The sequence below is a fragment of the Aptenodytes forsteri genome, unplaced genomic scaffold (genome assembly GCF_000699145.1).
Source record: "Aptenodytes forsteri isolate BGI_AS27 unplaced genomic scaffold, ASM69914v1 Scaffold207, whole genome shotgun sequence".
Lineage (NCBI taxonomy): Eukaryota > Metazoa > Chordata > Aves > Sphenisciformes > Spheniscidae > Aptenodytes > Aptenodytes forsteri.
The window spans coordinates 428,961-446,896 of NW_008794836.1; the positions used below are offsets into that span (position 1 = coordinate 428,961).

General features: G+C 49.7%; 2 protein-coding genes across 2 annotated transcripts in view; one reads left to right on the forward strand and one right to left on the reverse strand.

Moving 5' to 3' along the window:
- IGSF3 (immunoglobulin superfamily member 3) overlaps positions 1–7,365 on the forward strand; it is a 78,316-nt gene extending 70,951 nt beyond the window's left edge. The window contains exons 8-9 of the mRNA XM_019470809.1: positions 3,157–3,594; positions 4,374–7,365. Coding sequence (XP_019326354.1) covers positions 3,157–3,594; positions 4,374–4,624 — 689 coding nt within the window. The 3' untranslated portion in view covers positions 4,625–7,365. The remainder of the gene's footprint in view (positions 1–3,156; positions 3,595–4,373) is intronic.
- Positions 7,366–7,657: 292 nt separating this feature from the next.
- ADPRH (ADP-ribosylarginine hydrolase) lies at positions 7,658–17,125 on the reverse strand. Its single transcript, XM_009274477.2, is given in 5 exon segments — positions 7,658–9,204; positions 9,973–10,043; positions 10,045–10,280; positions 10,283–10,330; positions 16,785–17,125. Coding segments are annotated over 5 exon segments (1,497 nt in total). The 5' UTR covers positions 17,098–17,125; the 3' UTR covers positions 7,658–8,375.
- Between the last annotated feature and the right edge of the window lie 811 nt (positions 17,126–17,936).

Consider the following 17,936-nt stretch of genomic DNA (forward strand, 5'->3'; position numbering starts at 1 on the left):
TACCCAGTATAATCTTCTCCATAATTTTTCCAGGAACTGAGGTTAGACTAACAGGTCTGTAGTTTCCTGTGTCTTCCCTCACGCCCTTCTTGTAAATTGGAATAATGCTGGCTAGCTTCCAGTCAGCAGGGACCTCCCCTGACTCCCAAGGCCTTTGGATGATGATCGAGAGGGTCCTGCCGTAACATCCGCTTGCTCCTTCAGTACTCTGGGATGAATCCCATCAGGCCCCATGGACTTGTGAACATTCAGCTGATACAGCTGGTCCCTTACAATTTCAGTGTCCACAAATGGAAAGTCACTGTTCCCACACTCATGGTCCTCCGACTCAGGGGACTGGGCAGCCCAAGGTCTATCATTATTATTAAAGACTGAGGCAAAAAAAGCATTGAATGCCTCCGCTTTTTCTTCATCCCTATTAGTCAGGTGACCATCTTCAACAAATATCAGTCCAGTGTTTTCTTTAGAGCTCCTCTTCCTATTAACACTTTAAAAAGCCCTTCTTGTTAGCTGACACAACACTGGCCAGTTTCGACTCCAGTTGAGCTTTGGCCTTATCATGTCTTCTCCCTGCATATACAAACCACATCTCTGTAGTCTTCCTGCAAAGCCTGACCTTGCTTCCAGAGGTCATACAATTTCATCTCTGAAAGGAGGCTCAGGGGAGACCTTATCACGCTCTACAACTACCTGAAAGGAGGTTGTAGCAAGGGGGGTGTCGGTCTCTTCTCCCAAGTAACTAGCGATAGGACAAGAGGAAATGGCCTCAACTTGCACCAGGGGAGGTTTAGATTGGACATGAGGAAAAATGTCTTTACTGAAAGAGTGGTTAAAGATTGGAACAGGCTGCCCAGGGAAGTGGTTGAGTCCCCAACCCTGGAGGTATTTAAAAGACGAGTAGATGAGGCACTTAGGGACATGGTTTAGTGGACATGGTGGTGTTGGGTCGACGGTTGGACTCGATGATCTTAGAGGTCTTTTCCAACCTCAATGATTCTATGAACCCAGCTTGCTTGACTTACGACACTGGAATTGCCTGCTCCTGTGCTTCTAAAAGGTGGTTCTTAAAGACTGACCAGCACTCATGGACTCATAAGCCCTCAAAAGCAGATTCCCAGGGTACTCTGCTAAGTTTTGTCTGTTTTAACAACAGATAAGCTGCAAGAACAATTTACCTTGGAAAATACGGTTTCTCTAGTTTTTGAGGCATATGACTCAAGATTAAATGTTTTAAAGGCTGTAGGTCAAACAGTTATGGTCCTCATTTGCTGGGTACTTTCCAGCATGTAAAGCAACCACTCTGCAAGTACTCCTGTGGTGCTTTATGCCTGCCCGTTCCAGTGAGGTGTCAGCCTCATAACTCTGCAATGGAGCTGGCAAAAGGGTAAGATTCTGGAAAGGTTTTAGTGGTCATTCCTGGCAGAGAAGATTTGTACTGCGAAGGAGGAGCTCTCTCAGGGGACAGCACAGCCCTTATCTGCCAGGTCCTTGCTTAGGAAACTTTGCTGGCCAAGGTGGCTTGAGCAGAGGCCCGCCCCCCCGCCCCCAGGCAATCCCTGTACCCTGCATGTCCCCACGGTTGTAAGTGCAGCTCTTCATCCAGGCTGAGAATTGCCAGCCCTGATGGAGGGGGGAATGAACAGCAGGGGAAATCCTTGAGGCTCATTTTGAGTTGCGGAAGGATGTGGAGTGGGAAGAAGAGAGGGAGTTGGGGGTGCATTAATTCAAGATAATTTTTTTCTGAAAGTGCTTTGTTGTTGTTTGTTTTTCCTTCATAGCAGCCAGTACTTAACAAAATGACTAACTTGCTTGTGACTCATGTCTCATTAGTGAGGATCTCCATGCTCATCTTTCAGGACTATAATCATGAGCAATGGGGGAAAAAAACCTCTCAGCACCTTCAGACAGCAGTTGTCCTCTTTCTGCTTAACCTGCTGAGGTGGGGGAGTCTTTGTGTTGGTTTTGATAAGCCATTTCATTCCCTTCCTCCTTTTTACCTCAGTAGTCCCCAAAATCTCAGGACTTACCTCATTCCTGTTTCTGCTCAGGAGTCTTCCCGGGGAAGATGTAAACTGAAAACACTTGTGTTGCCTACAGCCTGAAGAGCTCTGGCCTTAATGAAGATTTTCCTTATGGGACCATTTAAAAAGTGTCAGGCAGGTGCTATAATGGGAAGCCCCGCTGGGCACAGCAGCCCCGCAGCTGATGAGAGCTGGGGGATGGCAGCCCCCTCCTGCAGGGACACCTGGGGTCTGCGCAAGGGAGGGCTTGCCCAGCTATTTTCACTGGAGGAGAAAGTGCCTCTCTCTTCAGTGAGCTATCGGCTTGCCCTTCCTGCTCAGCTCCCGCGTCGGAAAGGGCTTTTTTATCTTTAAATGAAAGCTTAGATCTGGACTGATTGCGATCCCTGGAGTATGTGTTCCCTGGCAAGATGACTAAACCAAATGTTAATTGCTCTTGAAGTCAGCCTTTAATCAACTCATCTTGGGTTCTGGCCACTGTATCTCAGTTAGGTAAAAACATCTCTTCAGCCTTGCAGCAAGCACTAGAGAAAAAAAAGAGAAGGAGACTTTTGGAAGCATCCTTGCTGTGTCTGTGTTCAGGACATCTCCATGGAGGAGCCTCTTACCTAAATAACTTCCCAAATTGCTGGAAAAAAATCCTCCCCTCTTCTGTCATACTGATTTTCAAGTCCTTTGAGCGCTCTCAAAGAAATAAAAAATAAGCATGGAGTGCAATGCTCTTTGCACCGGTAGCTGGGGAGTAGTAGTACATTGCTCCTCAGCACACACACCAAACCTTGGTATTTCCTGACAGGTTCTTGTAGCCTGTCTGGATGAGCTGCAGCAGCTTTCTCCTCTCGCGCGCATGCCCATTAGTTGGTGCGAGGGCCTGCATGGGCAGGGTGGTAGTACGGTGCTTGCAGCCAGCTCCAGTTTGACCCTGCGCCAGGCAGTGTGGGGTGAAGTGAGGATGCTGCGCCTGCAGGATTGACCACAGAGGTACCTGTGGGACTTGGCAGGCTGCGTCAAGCCTTTGGGTTTTGCTTGGATCGCGCCCAGCACCGGAGTTGTGACAGACAGTTTGCGCTGGGGCAGGGTGGCTTTGACGATAGCATTTTGCTCAGCGCTCACCTCTCCCCTTTCGTCATCTCAGATCCCACCTTGCAGGTGGACACGGCCACCGCCAACCTCACGGTGCAGGAGAAGGAGTCCTTCCCACTGGACTGCAGCATCCTGTCCCGCTCCAGCCCAGAGTCCCACTTTGCGGTGACGTGGTACAACCTGCGGGCCAAAGAGGTGGGCGGCCATGCAGAGGAGGAGGAGGAGGAGGAGGAAGAGGAGGAGAGGGAGGCGGTGCTGAGCGTGGGCCCCGATGCCATCTTCAGCCCTGAGGCCGGTCGCTGGGAGGGCCGCCTGCGCTTCCAGAGGCTCTCGGCGGTGCTTTTCCGGCTGACAGTGCTGCAGGCAGGCGGTGCCGACACGGGCAACTACTCGTGCCGCGTGGAGGAGTGGCTGGCAGACCCCAACGGCGTGTGGTACCGGCTGGCGGAGGAGGAGTCGGGGACGGTCGCTGTTCACGTGCAGGATGCAGGTGAGAAGAGGCGATGAGCCTCTTGGGGGTATGGCCCTGGCATCCCCTGCGTCTGTGGTTCAACCAAGATAAAAAGGCCAAGGAGTGAGTGGGACAGGGTCTCGCCTGCACCAGGGCAAATCTGCGGTGCCAGTGCTTTTCCAATCAGCTTGGTGGCTTGTAGCCCAGCTCTTGGCTGGGCTTGCACATCTGTGCTGCGCTTAGCTCTGTGCTAGGGCTGCCCATCCCACAGCACTTAGTGCCTGGTGTGTCCCAGATTAGTGGGGGCGGACATTGACCTCCACTGGTGTTTAGCCTTTCCCTTTGGGAAACATCCTGGAAGTTGGCTTAGCTCTGCACAAGGGCACAGGCTGTGGCACAAGGGTCTCTTCCCAGTAACTCTTGAAGCCATGGGATGGTCTAGAGGCCCCAGAGGTAGCTGAGGTCATGACAGTTTTGTGGGCCCTTAAGGGAGAGACCCTGGGGTGCTGCCTCTGTGTACCACCACTGAGGGAAATGATGCTTTGCAAGGCTCCCTGCTTTATAAGATATCAGAAAATCCACACCAGGGAGGACTCTCTCTAGCACTCATGAAACTCTTAGGGGGAATAAAGCCAAAACATGCCCTGCAAAAGCTTTTTTCTGCTGCTCTGTTTACCAGTATTGGTGTTTTTCTCAGAGCCTCACTTCCTGCATTGACACAGATTAACGAGCATCTGGTTTTTATGTTTTTGAAGAAGTTTGTAGGCCATGCGTTGCAGAGAAGCTGTGAAATGTGACCGTCCTGTGTCTCTTTCCAGGCTCCACCCTGCAGTCTGTCATCTGCTCCAACGACGCCCTCTTCTACTTTGTGTTCTTCTACCCCTTCCCCATCTTCGGCATCTTGATCATCACCATCCTGCTGGTGCGGTTCAAGAGCCGAAACTCCAGCAAGAACTCTGAGGGCAAGAATGGGGTCCCCTTGCTGTGGATCAAAGAGCCTCACCTCAACTACTCTCCCACTTGCCTAGAGCCACCAGTCCTCAGCATCCACCCAGGAACCATAGACTAAAGAGGCAGAAGCGCCTGGGGGGACGCGCAGAGAGAGAAAGCAGAGACGCACTGGGAACGCTAAGGAACAGAGTGTTTTTTGTTGTTCTTGTTTCATTTGTTTCAGTGTCTGTATTCCGGCGCAGCGGCTGAGCTCTGCGGAGCGCCCAGCCAGTGGGGACAGAAAAGTCCAAGGCTTTCTCCAGCACCTGTGGGAACACACCCCATCACCCCAACAGACGGAGGGTCCCTGTGCTTGCTGTACATAGCGGATGTTCCTCTCGGATTAATTTTGCCCCTGTCAGTTGCTGTCCTTTGGGCCGTTACTTTTTTGTTGTTGTTTCTTTTTCAGTCACTCCAAGAACTGTAGGCTTCCCCCACCCTCCACACAGCGAGGAGTTCCCAGGGGGCTTTTGGTCCTGGGACGATCTTTGGAAGTAAATGTATATGTTTTCCAAAAGAGACTGTGGTTTTCCTCCTCAGACTCGGTGCCACAGTGAAGAAGGTCTTTTGCCAAGGTGCACTGAGCTAGCTCCTCCCTCTTCCAAAGCCGACAAAGCCAGGTCCACCTCCGGAGGGGGTTAGCTGGGCTATCAGGAGGTTCATCTCGAAGGCTGGCTATAGCCTCAGCATCTTCTTGCCTTCGTCTTATTGTTCTCTCAAGAGGGGGCAAGTCACCTTTTGGGAGTGTTCCCCCCATCTTGGAGAGACTGAATATTCAGCACGCTTACGGTCAGGACAAAAGCAATTTAATTTGTCTCCAGGAACTGAAGGGGGGATGGAAGGAGGACACCTGAAAGCCCTGACGTTGTTGGTAGCAAAGAGGGTCCTCGTATGGTCCAGCTTACCAGAGTCGTGCTCCTCCCTGGTGTCCATGCTGCCACCTCTGACAAGGCGGGTCCCCTCTGTGCCCCAGTCACCTGGGGACAGGTGGCTGGATCCAGTCTCTGAAGACTTCAACATGACCAAAGTAATGACTCTAGAAAGGGGGAAAGGGGAAGCTCCACAAGTCGGGTTCACGGCCCCTGGATGGTTCAGCCAAGGAGCCCAGTTGCAGCCACGCAGCAGGGACATGCAATTAACCACCACGTGTCACGAGTTTCCCCATGGCTTGCACTACTTCCTGGCACAAGCTTGGACAAGGCAAGGAGCCTGCACTGCATCGGCGCCCTGGGGGCTTCTCTGTCCCCTTGGGCCAAGAGAAATCTTCCCCTGCATGTGTGCGTGCATCTGCCGTTTTTTGTTCCTGGGGCTTTAGGAGGGGAAACTATTCCTCCGTAAGCTCCCCCTCCTGGCAAAGTCACCTGCTCTTGTCATAGGCAGTCGCTGTGGCAGGAAATGCTGTTCTTTCTGTGAAAGATATGGCTCTCACAAACCAAACCAGGGCTCTCTCTGTGTGGGGCACCTGAGCTCCAATACCCCGTAATGCCAAGTATCCCTGCCCTGTCCTGTGGAGGAAGCCGCCTCCTCCCCCATACGCCTGAAGCGTTATGTCTGGCGGAAGAAAATGTTTGCCAAAAATGGCCTTTTGTTGTCTTCCTTGATGTCTTCCTGGCATATCCGGCCATTTATTTTTTGCAGCATGGCTGAAGCCAACCGGGGTGGATGGGCACAGCCACAAGACACACACCCCCCACCGCCTCGTGAGCAAGAGGTGCCATACTCACAGCCACCGTCCTCTTCCGGAGGGTTGGACTGCTCTTTGTGAAGAGAAGGGGACCTCAGCAGATGCTCTGTAGCACTAGTTGGTTAGACCCTGATGCCTTGATGTTTCAGAGGTGGCGAAGCCTCGGGTGGGAGATCTGCACTGCGCACCCTCTCTCCTGGCTGGGAGAGGACCCATGTGGCTGCAGACTGTCCCGTGCCAGGGCATTCGAAGTCAGCCATCTCTGCTCCTCCACCAGAACGGCATTGGTTTCTTCTTCCGCTGGGAAGCCCAAATTTCACTTGTCCCTCTGCAAAGTCTGCCTCCTCGAGACGTAACTGCTTACTGGCTCCAGCATATGCATAGTATGATACTCCTATATATATATATATATATGCATCACACACCCACACACTTGTCTTCCCTTTCTGGATAAGGCATCTGCAAAGAGAGGGGTGGGATGACAAGTGAATGGAAATGAAGAACCGAGGCGCAAACAGCACCAGCTGCAGCCAGTGGGTATTGTTTCGTAAATGTAGTATCTCCTGTACGTACTGCTCCCGGGCAGGAACTGCAACTCATTTCAGCTTTAAAGGAAAAAAGAGAAAATGAAGTCAGTGGGAGCCATTCTTTCCTGGGAGAGAGCACTGTGCTGCGTCCAAGCCATGCTCCTCCTCTCTAGCCTGTCTGCCCCGTAGCAGGGCTCTCCTGGAGGGCTGTCCTGTGGCCCCGTCCCCCTGGCCGAAATGGGTCCCTTCCCAGCCCGGCGGTTCCTGCACCGAGCCCAGGCTTTCCCGGGAAGCGGCTCCCACAGTGGTCCCTGAATGTACCTTGTTGGTGACATTTCTCCGTTGCTCTGGCAGTGTGTTGCCCAGTCTCAAACTTCTGTTTTTATAAGGCAGACTTCCTGTAACGAGTTTTAACACGAAGCTTTTCAAACCACTCTCTCTGCTGTAACTTTCTGTAACAAACCCGAGAAGAAAGAGAGATACCCTATCCATGCATGATGTGGAAAAATATTTGGGATTTTTTTTAAAAAAAAAAACAACTTTGTACTATGTTGCACTAAAACATGTTTTATACAACACACCTGAGAGCTGTAGTAAACTGTGTTGAAATTGTGATTCCTATTGCTGGTGTTTTTTGTCAGATTTGGGCTTTCATTATGCCTTTATGCGCACTCCTTCCATAAAGGTGTGCTGAACTCCTAAGCCCGCTCCCCCTTTTAGGCAGCCTCTCCCTCTCCCACCACCCCTATTCCCTGATGCATCAACTCTCCTCCTGCCTTGGTAGCGTATCTCCTCTCTCTTGCGGGCTGGAGCTTGCAGACACCTTGCACCCTCTGGCTCTTCATACTTCTCCCTTCCATCCTTTAATTCATCCAGTAATAGAATATAACATTTAACAGAGGCACGTCAGGTCTGCTTATTGAATGGGACACACCATTTTTTAAATTGCTCTGAAAATAGTAAGTACTTTGCTGTGTCATAGTCTGGATTTGAAGAAAAAACATATTTTTTATAGAATTGTCCATAGCAAATGTTAAGCAAATCATCTTTAGTAACCTTGATGTAAGCAGAATAATATAGTTCACTACAGAAGTTGCTTAAGTTGATGTAAAATGCAACCTTTTAATTCTCATTACCCACTTTCACCTGGAATAAGGGTTTGGTTAGTAGTCTTGAACTCCCCCATTAACTGAATTTGGGAAGTAGCGTGATACATTCTTACCTGTATAGCAAAAGTGCTGTGAAATTGTGCAAAATGCACTGCCGACGCAGCTGTCAGGTTGGGTTTGGGTTTTTTCATTTAAAACAAAAAAATATCCTCTGCTAAAATAATTGTATGAGAAAACTCTGTTGTCCCCGGACGCAACTGGCTGTTTGCTCCCCCCACCTCCGGTAGGTTGTCTTGGGCTGTACCTGCTATAATCTCTGTGCTAAGGAGCAGAGGTTTTAGCTTTACACATGCTCAGTGCTGGATGGCAAGTGGTGTCCCCGGCACTCCCCGTCAGCAGTACAGGGCGGCGAGCGTGGGCTAGCCACCGTGGGTTTGCTGGGAGGCATCTCTGCCAGCCCATGCACGCTCCCTGCGGCCAGGCCTGCGTCCCTGACCCCCTCCGGCATGCTCATATGGGCAGGACCCTGGTTTGGGGCAGCTTGTGTGGGTTTTGCTGCCTGTCCTGCTGCTGGATCATCGCTAGCAACGCTGCAGCAGGTGCTGCTGCTCCCCTTGGGGACCAGACGATGTGCAGCCGCCATGCTGACGAGGAGGAATGTCTCGAGGCTCGGCTGCTCAAGGGACATATGCACTGTTGCGTGGTCCCATCAAAGCCCCTTGTAACTGCTCTCCCCCACCCACTGCCCGCAAGCCCCAAGCTGCTAGCTCCAAAATGGCCTCCCCACTGAAGCCAACACGCACAAACAGAAAAAAGCAGGCCTGGCTCTGGCTTACACTTGCATGCTTTAATCCAGCAGGTTTGCAAACTGAGTTTGCAAAACCTTGAGCGAGGGAGGGGCGGCAGGTGGGGTAAGCGTGCCCCTGGGGGGCCCTGCCGCCCCCCGCCCCCCCGGCGATGCGGTACCAAGTCCTTGGCCACCTGCTCCAGGCGGTCCCTGTACTCCAGGTGGGCGTAGAGGGAGGCGCTGACCCCACGGAAGCCGTGCATGGCCCCCCACCAGCAGGCCGCAATGGCGGCGGTGGAGTCGCTGTCGCCCCCATGGAAGAAAGCCCGGTGAGCCAGCTCTGCCCAGGAGTCCCCCGCGCCCAGCAGCGCGTCGTAAGCGATCATGGGGGCGTCGTGCCCGCTGCTGCCCCCCCAGCCGTCGTAGCTGAGGGAGGTGTAGAACGAGTCTCTCTCTTCCACGCCGTACTTGGGGGGGAAGGTGGGCGGCGAGACCCTGTCTGATATGCCTCTCTCTGCCAGGTATTTTTCCCATTGCTCTTCGAAGTAATGCCTGCAAAACAGGAGAGAAGATGGAGGGGCTGTAAGAGACGTCCCACAGCAGAAGCGTATACCCGAGCTCCCCGCAGGCGCTCTGGGCGCCAGCTGTAAACGTGCCACATCAAGAGCCTGGAGCGACAGCTCACAAAATGGTAGGTATCCCCCGTCTGTCAAACTAGGGACATGATTTACGGTTAAGAGGCACAAGGACATGTTTCAGTGAGTTAGATTTCCCCTCTCTCCAGCCACATGGGAGAAGGCAGCCCAGCACCTGCTGCTGTCGTGCTGCACAGGATTCAAAGGCTCAGAGTGAGAACTGAGTCATCCTCCCAAATTCAGAGTACCTCTACCCCTGTCTGTGCGTGCCCCTGTGTGCAGAGCCACACTGAATCTGCAGCCAGATTTGGTTACAACTTTCAAACTGAGCTCAGCCCTAAGCCTGGCGCTGTTCCCCAGCCTTGCTTCCCATCTTTCATCAGATCACGGTTGCTTGAGATGACAAGTCGAGCTACCTCATACTGGATCCAAAAAATGTCACAACTACATGACCCAAACACAATCTGACCTTTTTTTTTTTTTTATTTTAAATAAGTTAGAGGTATTTTTCCCCTGGGGGACTTCAGAGACTTTCTGAATCGATTTGATCCTACAGCAGGCATGTGCTACTCTAGGAGTTTACCATAATGTGATTACTGAATCTTAAGTATAAACAGAGCTCGCCCTCTCATACATGAGGTTTATTTTAATTTTAACAAAACCCAGTGCTGGGAGTGCAGCTCACCACTGCCCCATGTTCTCCTCCACGAAGAAGCCGGTGTGCCGCACATAGGCTTTCGCCCGCGGCAGCACCCCTCAGTAGCCCCTTCCCCCAGGCCGGGGGGGGCACCCCATTCACCGCAAAAGCCGTGAAGAGGGCCGAAGCCAGGGACCCCAGGTAGCCGGTGGGGTGGTGGTGGGTCATTCGGCCGCTCTCGATGCTGACTTGCACCAGGGTGTCCAGCTCAGCGGGGCGGTGGAAACGCAGCCCGATGCACATGGAGCGCATGGCGGCCCCGCAGCCCCCCGCCTGGGGGCTGAATGTGATCCTCCCGCCCCCCCGCCCGGATCCAGCTTCAGCGCATTTTCCTTACACGTGGCACCTGGACAGGAGCAGCAGAGCCCGAGAGAGAAAGAAGGGAAAGAAAAGAAACAGAAACACGCATCAGTAGGCGACAGGGTCACATAGCTTGGGAACCGAGGGAAGACAGATGGGGTAGCAGGGAAGGAAGCCTTACTCTCTGTAAGGGATTCGGGCTTCCCTGTAAAAGCATCAGTTGTCTGCTCACATACGTTTCTTGCCTTAAATTGCTGGTGCATCCTGCATATTCCTAAGCAGACCTGATAATTCCTGTTTGTGAAAATAGTTAAAAAGTCTAGGGGAGTAAAAAACATGCCGCTGCTGATTTATGTAATTTACACTGTTTATATTTACATTTCATGTTATTTACTTAATAACTTATCTATAAAACATATATCTATTAGGTATATTATGTACACATATATCTAGATATCTAGATAGACATATATAAATATAAAAGAGGTTTGGAGGGCCATCAGATCACATCAATCCCTGATCCAAGGCATGCCCAAGTACCTCTGCGTTTTTTCCTGACAGTTGTTTAGCCTCTTTACAGGACCCTTTAAAGACAGCGACCCCACATGCTCCCCAGGAATCCTTCCCATTGCCTCGCTGATACAAAATGTTTTCTAGATCTCCCTCTAGCAGTTTAAGTTTGTCAGAAAGCGATGAATGTAGTATCTCCCTCACCACAACATGGTCTGAGCAACTGGCTTTACTGTACTCCTCTTCAAGAAGCTGCAGAACAACTGTACTAGGTCAGACCAAAGGTTTGTCCAGCCCACTAGCTCGTCTCCAAACACAGTCACTAACAGGTAACTACGGAAACACTGTAAAAAATGAGGCAAGTACAATGTTTGTCCAAGAAGACCCGCCTGGCTTGCAGCAGACAGAGGAGCACAGCCTGCTTGAGTCAGAAGATGGATCCAAAATGCTGCGCTCAGTAACCCCCAGTGGACCTAGCCACCATGAACTGGTCTCCTTAGCTTGAACCCATGCATGCCTTCAGACTCCTTTAACATCCCATGGTAACCAGAGCCACGATTTTGTTATGCAAAGCATTTCCTTTTGTTTTAAACTGACATTTGACAATTTCCCTAAATTCCCCTCTCATTCTTACATTACAAGAAATAACGACTTTTCATGCTCCACGCTATTCAAGACTGTATATATTTTGTCCCTCTTCCTCAGTTTTCTCCTGCTCTGAGCTGACACCCTAGTCCAATTTTGCCTCTCTTCTGGTGGGAAGCCACACCGTAACTCCTCCTTGCCCACCTCCATCTCTTTCATAGTTCTGCTATTTACTTTTTAAAGAAATGACTCTGCTTCTTCCACTGCTGCTGCTTCAGAAACTCACTTGTTAGTCCAGCACATTCATAGGATAAAGCCATCTGCACAAACACATCCAAATTTCAGAGCCCAGCCAGCTTCCCTAGCCAAGACTGTAAAACAAGCCCAAATGCACATGTGCAAGGAAGAAGAAACAGGTTTGAAACATTAAATTGTCTTTGATTCTCTTCTACCTTGCCTTTTTCTCCTAGTCTTCTCTTCTGGACAAATCTTAAATACTTTTTTCTCAGCAGAAAGGTAAATCAAGGGCAGGTTTCAAGCAGCTTCATTTAAGTTTCAATGTGTTGGACAACGGCAAAAGCGGACTCAAAAGACTAGTCTTCTCCTAACCACAGCGTGCCTAGTCCTCTCTCAGACACACAGGGTAACAGCAGCAGTTGACATGCTTATGCACCCAAAATTAGACCGTTGCTCCTATACTTTGCTGCCTAACCGGGACAGCAGCTGATAAACTTGCAGGTGCTCTGTTACTTTGAAAGTCAAACTAAGTAGAACAGAATAGCAAGGAAGAAGCCTGGTCTAGAAATTTCACGTAACTCTACAATTCAATTACCTTTGGTGCAATTCGATCACCATGATCGGGCAGCTTGCTAATCACAGCTAGGTACTGCACCAAGTACTCTGCAGAGCTGTTCACTTCTGCACTTTCATGTGTACGCTTGGCAGTAGGATGTGGTACGTGGCAGTCTGTTTTACCTGCACACGGCATTTACAGCACCCTTGTAACCGAAATACCTCCACATCCAAGCACAGCTTTAAGATTGGCTTCTGGACATGTGCTAAAAATAAATAATGGCTGGCTGCTGTCAGGAATAAGGTCACGTGGATCCTTTTATAGTTCTGGTCTAAGTGTCTTCAGCGTCTTTCTTTTCCGACAGTGTTGTTACATTATAGGCTTATTAGATCAGTGCAGGATACAGCCCTGCGCAGTGTGAATGGGTGGACCAGCTCCCCGTGAATGGTTGTCTCAAACTGAGAAAGCAGCTCGGTCCTGCGGCTGTCGGGCTGTTCGCCCCGCAAGCCTGTCAACTGAAATCGACTTTGAGAATGGAAATGGCCTATGCAAGTCTCCCCCATAGGAAGCAACGGGTTGCCGATCAGCGCAGCCCACGTCAGGCCACTTTAGCTCTTGTGAATTCCCCGCAGCGTGACCCAGGCATGAACCAGACCTGCTGTTTCACCAGCCTCATCCATGCCTGCTGTGCCAGCACACGAGCCTCTCGCGTCACGCCACCGTCACACCCTTCCCAGTAGATGAGACCTGCTGGTTTTGCAGTGCCACATGGCCAGCCAACCCCTGGATCAGTCCAGATGTTCCTTGCACATCCTTCTTCCCGGTGATTTACAGAGTGAAAATTGCGGGGCCGTGTTCCTCTGCTGGAAGAAGCAGGAGGCAGAGCGTTTGGTGTAAGTAGCACGGGGCTCTGCCGGGACTGATCGCCACCAACCTCTAACTGAACTGCCTGGGAGCTTGTTTTTGTGATGTCTCAAAGTGGGAACGTGTTCAGGCCTCTAAATCTGCTTTTCATGTAGTTTATTAATTCAGTGCTGGCTGCTATGTATCAAAATCATTAAGAGGGATATCAGTATAATTTCCAACTTTATGATGATTAACAGAAAATTGAGGCATTTTTTCAAAAATCTGACTATACTAAGCATTGCACTTACGACCTATAATAGGACATTAAAAAGAACCTGTCAAACAAAGCCACGTTTTTAAAAAGCTGTGCTGACTACCCTATTTGTATGATCCTCGTAAAACAGACCTTCCACCAGGAAGACAAGGGGAAGGGGAGAGAGCAAAGGGCCTAGGGTAACTTAAAATCAAAATCTGCACAACACAAGCAAAACGAACTCTGTAATCTTGCTGGAACTGTGAGAAAGACATTTATTTCTTCAGGACATGTTGGGGCAGGTTGAGAGCAGGCAACACAGTCCTTGATAAAAACTGAGATTGTTCTTGCATTAACTGTAGTCAAAAGAAAATGAGGAAGATGACAAGGTTTAAACTCTAAGGAAAGACTGGTTATTTTGCAATAACAATTTACTTGCAGCTTTAAACCTGTGCGTATTACTTTAGGAGATGACTACTGATAACCTGCAAATGAAAAAAAATTGTGTAAAACAAACCAGTATATGACAGCTAAGACTCTTGTGATTTATGAAGCATTACAAGTATTATCCTCATGCTTTTAAACAGTTAAAATATTAAAACATTTAAAAGCTGATTTAGGAAGACTAAGCTGAAGTCACGTTGGCAGGCCTTTTTTCAAAAATAGGTTTAGAAAAAAAATGCTCTAGGAGTTTTTGAATCAGGAAATTATGTTTTGGAAATCCACCAAATCCTTAGGGATTAGGGATCCTTTGTACTAACAATAGGAAACTAAAAGCAACCTGAGGAGGGTACTGGTCTAAGAAGAAATACAAGCAAAAAGTGTGTGAAGAAAGCCAACTTGAAAAAGCTTCAAGTACAACTGGACGCTATTTCTGGAAAAGGCTTCCATTCAAATTATATAGACTCTTCATGAGCACGGATAATAGCAGTTGTTTGGATCTGTCAATACACATTAAAAAGGTGAGTTAAAACAACCACACAGTTGTAAATAATTCCACAGGAAGTGGACTTGGACCAAAAGACACCGAGTGACAGGCAACAGTTTTGAAGCAGAAGGTTTCCTGGAGAGCTGTGGAGGCAGGTGTAGTTGCACCATGAAAAAAGAAATATGGCCATGCTTGTGCCGCTTAATTCACTGGCTTCGTTATCCGTGAAGAACAATGAATTTGGGGCTGTGGCACATCACAAAGAGCAATAATGGATGTAGGGATTAACTTGCCATTGAATGAAGACATTGAGTTCCCTCCTGGGGCTGCATACTTGAGGGACCCTGCCGTTGCCGTCTGGTGACTCATAACATTGTGGGAATCCCTTTGTTACTACGGGTTTTGGTTTTCGGGTCTAGACTCCCTTGTGTGGGCAAGCAATGTGACTTTCCCCCACTGTTCTGGGGGAATCTCTTCTCTGTTGGGTGAAAGTTGCAGCAGCAACTTTCCATCCTCAGCCTTAAGGGCTGCAATTCCCCGGTGAGTACTTACTTTGGCCAGAACAGCATCACCTTGGGTTATGTTCTCAGTTTAAATCCATTTACTCTGAACTGCCGAAAGAAGTTATTGACATGCGACTTCTATCATTAGGTTTTATCAATACAGCATGGAGACTCCAGACTGCAGACAGCTTTTCAGGATATGGATTAGGTATTCCCTTTGCTGGTACGTCAGTGGGCATTAAACTGTTAAGTATCAGGATTTAAGCTCTCAGAGCCGAGCACCTTTCCTGTGGCTGCAGCAGGAGCACTCCAGAACACTGTTGCAAGAACATTCCCACAGACTTCCATTTTTTTCCACGTTACTTTCCCCACTTCCCCCAAAATTTTACGAGGTTAAGTGTCCGTGGACCCACAAAAGAAGTTGCATTTCTTTGTTTAGCTAGATAACCTGACCTTTCCTTGTCACGCTGATTAGTGTCCATAGCAAATTTACTTTAAAATCCTTCACTTCCGAACAGGAGCTGCTTTTGGGCATACTGCAGCTCAGTTACTCACAGAAGGACTGCAGCAGGTGTGCTATTATGCTTAGCTATTAATTACCAACATTTAAATTTTAGCTTCTTCTCCTTTTCATCTCAGGTTTTAGTCACCAAGCTTAGATAGCTGAGGCAAAAATAGCTTCCAGGTGCTGTCTCACTGCCAGGGTTAGTCCACCTTGGCAGACCCCATCAGCTGGGGGAGCTACAGGATGCTCCTTTGCCAAAACAGCAGTGAGTCTCTCGGAAGTTTAACCTACCGACTCCTGCTATCCTGGCAAGCATCGTTACCCCTTCCTAAATATTTTATTAATTAGGCTACTCCAACAACTGAGACTATCTGCGTCAAAGAATACTGATAGTTTAGCTCTTTACATGAGGGTAGGAGGTCAGTGTGGAAGGGTAAGCAGAATAAACTCCTGCTCGAGTTTCCAACCTGTTTTACCTTGGAAATGCACAGCTCTGTCACACTATGCTCGGTGACCCTAAGAGAGCAATGCAGGATTTGGCCTTTCCCATGTTTAATGTCAAGCCAGAATATTCTTGATATATTCTGGCCACTCCAAATAGGCATGTCTAGTAATTTCTTTTCGATGTATAAACTTTGCATAGGATTGCTGAATTTGGGCGTTTCCTGGATACTTCACGCTGCCTGCACTAGTCAAATTAGAGGCCCAGCCTCCGTAGCTCCAATTTAAGTTTAATTCAAGCATCCAGAAGAGGCTGGGCCATGAGCGCAGAGACAGACGGGGTCCTCAGGGAAGAGTTGGGTCAGCAGGCCTGGGTGAACGAGGAACTACAGGAATACGTTGCATACGGTTTGGCTACTGCAGCCTGTGAAGGCGCCCTTCCTGAACACTGCCACACACTGCCAGTCCCTGCTGCCTGTGGCCCAAACTCGGCACCGTTGTGCCTATGCAGAGAACACAGAGATGATGGAAGTACAGGGTTCAGAAAAGACAATTGTGGCCTGACTGTCCTCGCACAGAAAGTAGACACGCGGAGCTAGCCAAAAGTAGACTTTGGGTTTAATAAACTTAAATTATTCCAAGCAAGGATCTTTGTGCCTTTAAATATATTTTATGTGTAATTTATTGCATTTATTACGAGAAGTTCTATATTAATTCTCTGTTTAAATGTGTTGCTTTAACACAGCATCTCAGGGTGCGCTTTATACATGGTTGAATTTGCATTTTTCACCCACTGAGTGTATGAAAAGGCACATCTCCAGCGCAAAAGCCAGCACCCTTCCCCTGAGTTCAAGGCAAACACGCCTGTAAGAACGTTTTGTAAACGTGGGCAAAACAGTATCTTTTTCATCTAGTTCAGAGAAGCCTAAACCACTTCAGCTTGCCTTATTCTATTCTCTTTAGTTCATCCTGAAACAGGTACCGAGCGTGGAAAACTTTTGCCTTTACATGAAATACAATTAATGCTATAAACAGTCAAAAGCAGAGCCAGGGCCAGCCTCAGCTCCAAGCTGCAGGAACGGGAGAGACATTAGCGAGAGGACAGCCCTGCCCAGACAGCATTACAGAGGTGTTACCTGGAGCTCTGCCCTTCATGTCATTCATGCACTCCTTGTAGTTCTTTGCAATCAGGGAATAGAGATGCTCTAAATTTGGGTTTTTCCCGGCAGCTACCAGGGCTTCGGCCGTGGCCAAGTGCATCACCGTATCATCACTGACTTTCCAACCTCGGATGCTGAGGTTGCTGAGTCCCCCCATCTCCGCTAGCTCCTTGTGGATAGCTGGGCCACTCTGCAGGAACTCCCATTTCCCATTGTAATAGCCCAGCGTGTCACCAACTGCACTCAACACCATCGACGCCACATAGTTTTCCATCACCTTAGGACACATTTTTTGCCCCAGGACTGCTTCAATGCAGAAAACACTACGAAAAAGAAGAGAGGGAGATTGAAAATAAAATCTTTCCCAGTTCAGTACAAGCCTCTACTGCTAAGCTCCAGCAGGCTGGATACCCAGCCCAGCACCTGCGTCTCCCTCAGAGGATATATTCCTTCAAAGCACATGCTTCCCCGCAGACCTCCGGCCGCATGCACCCACCAGTAAGCACATAGCAGCTCCGTGCTTCCCCGCAGACCTCCGGCCGCGTGCACCCACCAGTAAGCACATAGCAGCTCCTGGGCAGCCCAGCCCTGGGCCAGGGCAGCCGGCCATGTCCTCCCAGGGCGGCGGCAGCAGCCCAGGATAACACTGCACGTTGTAGCCGGGTCAAACACCGAAAAGCAAAGGGAGGACTGCAGGAACGTGTGCAGGTTATGTGACCATACCCATGTTCATCGCTTTTTTGAGTGCAGCCCACAACACGAGTGAGGAGGTTAGATCAGCTCCCAGCGGCTTTCGTACCCTGGGGATAACGAGGCAGAGCTCGCCCGTTTCAGCAGGCCTTGGCAGAGGCTATAAGCACAGGGGCTCTGGGCAATGCTGGGCCTTGCTCCACAGGCCGGCTGCAACAGCGGGTGCTCGTACACGCAGAACTGGCTATCCCAGCGGGTATTTTCAGCGATGCCCCCCCGCAAAAAAACCCCACGCTCCTCCTCAGGGTTTGCTGCGCCTCACGGCGAGGCCCTTTTGCTTGGGAGAAGCGGAGGCGGGGAAGGATGGTGGGGCCCGCCGAAGCCGAGCCGGGGATCCGCGCCGCCCGGGGAGGCGGCCTCTTCCCGGTGCCGGCGGGT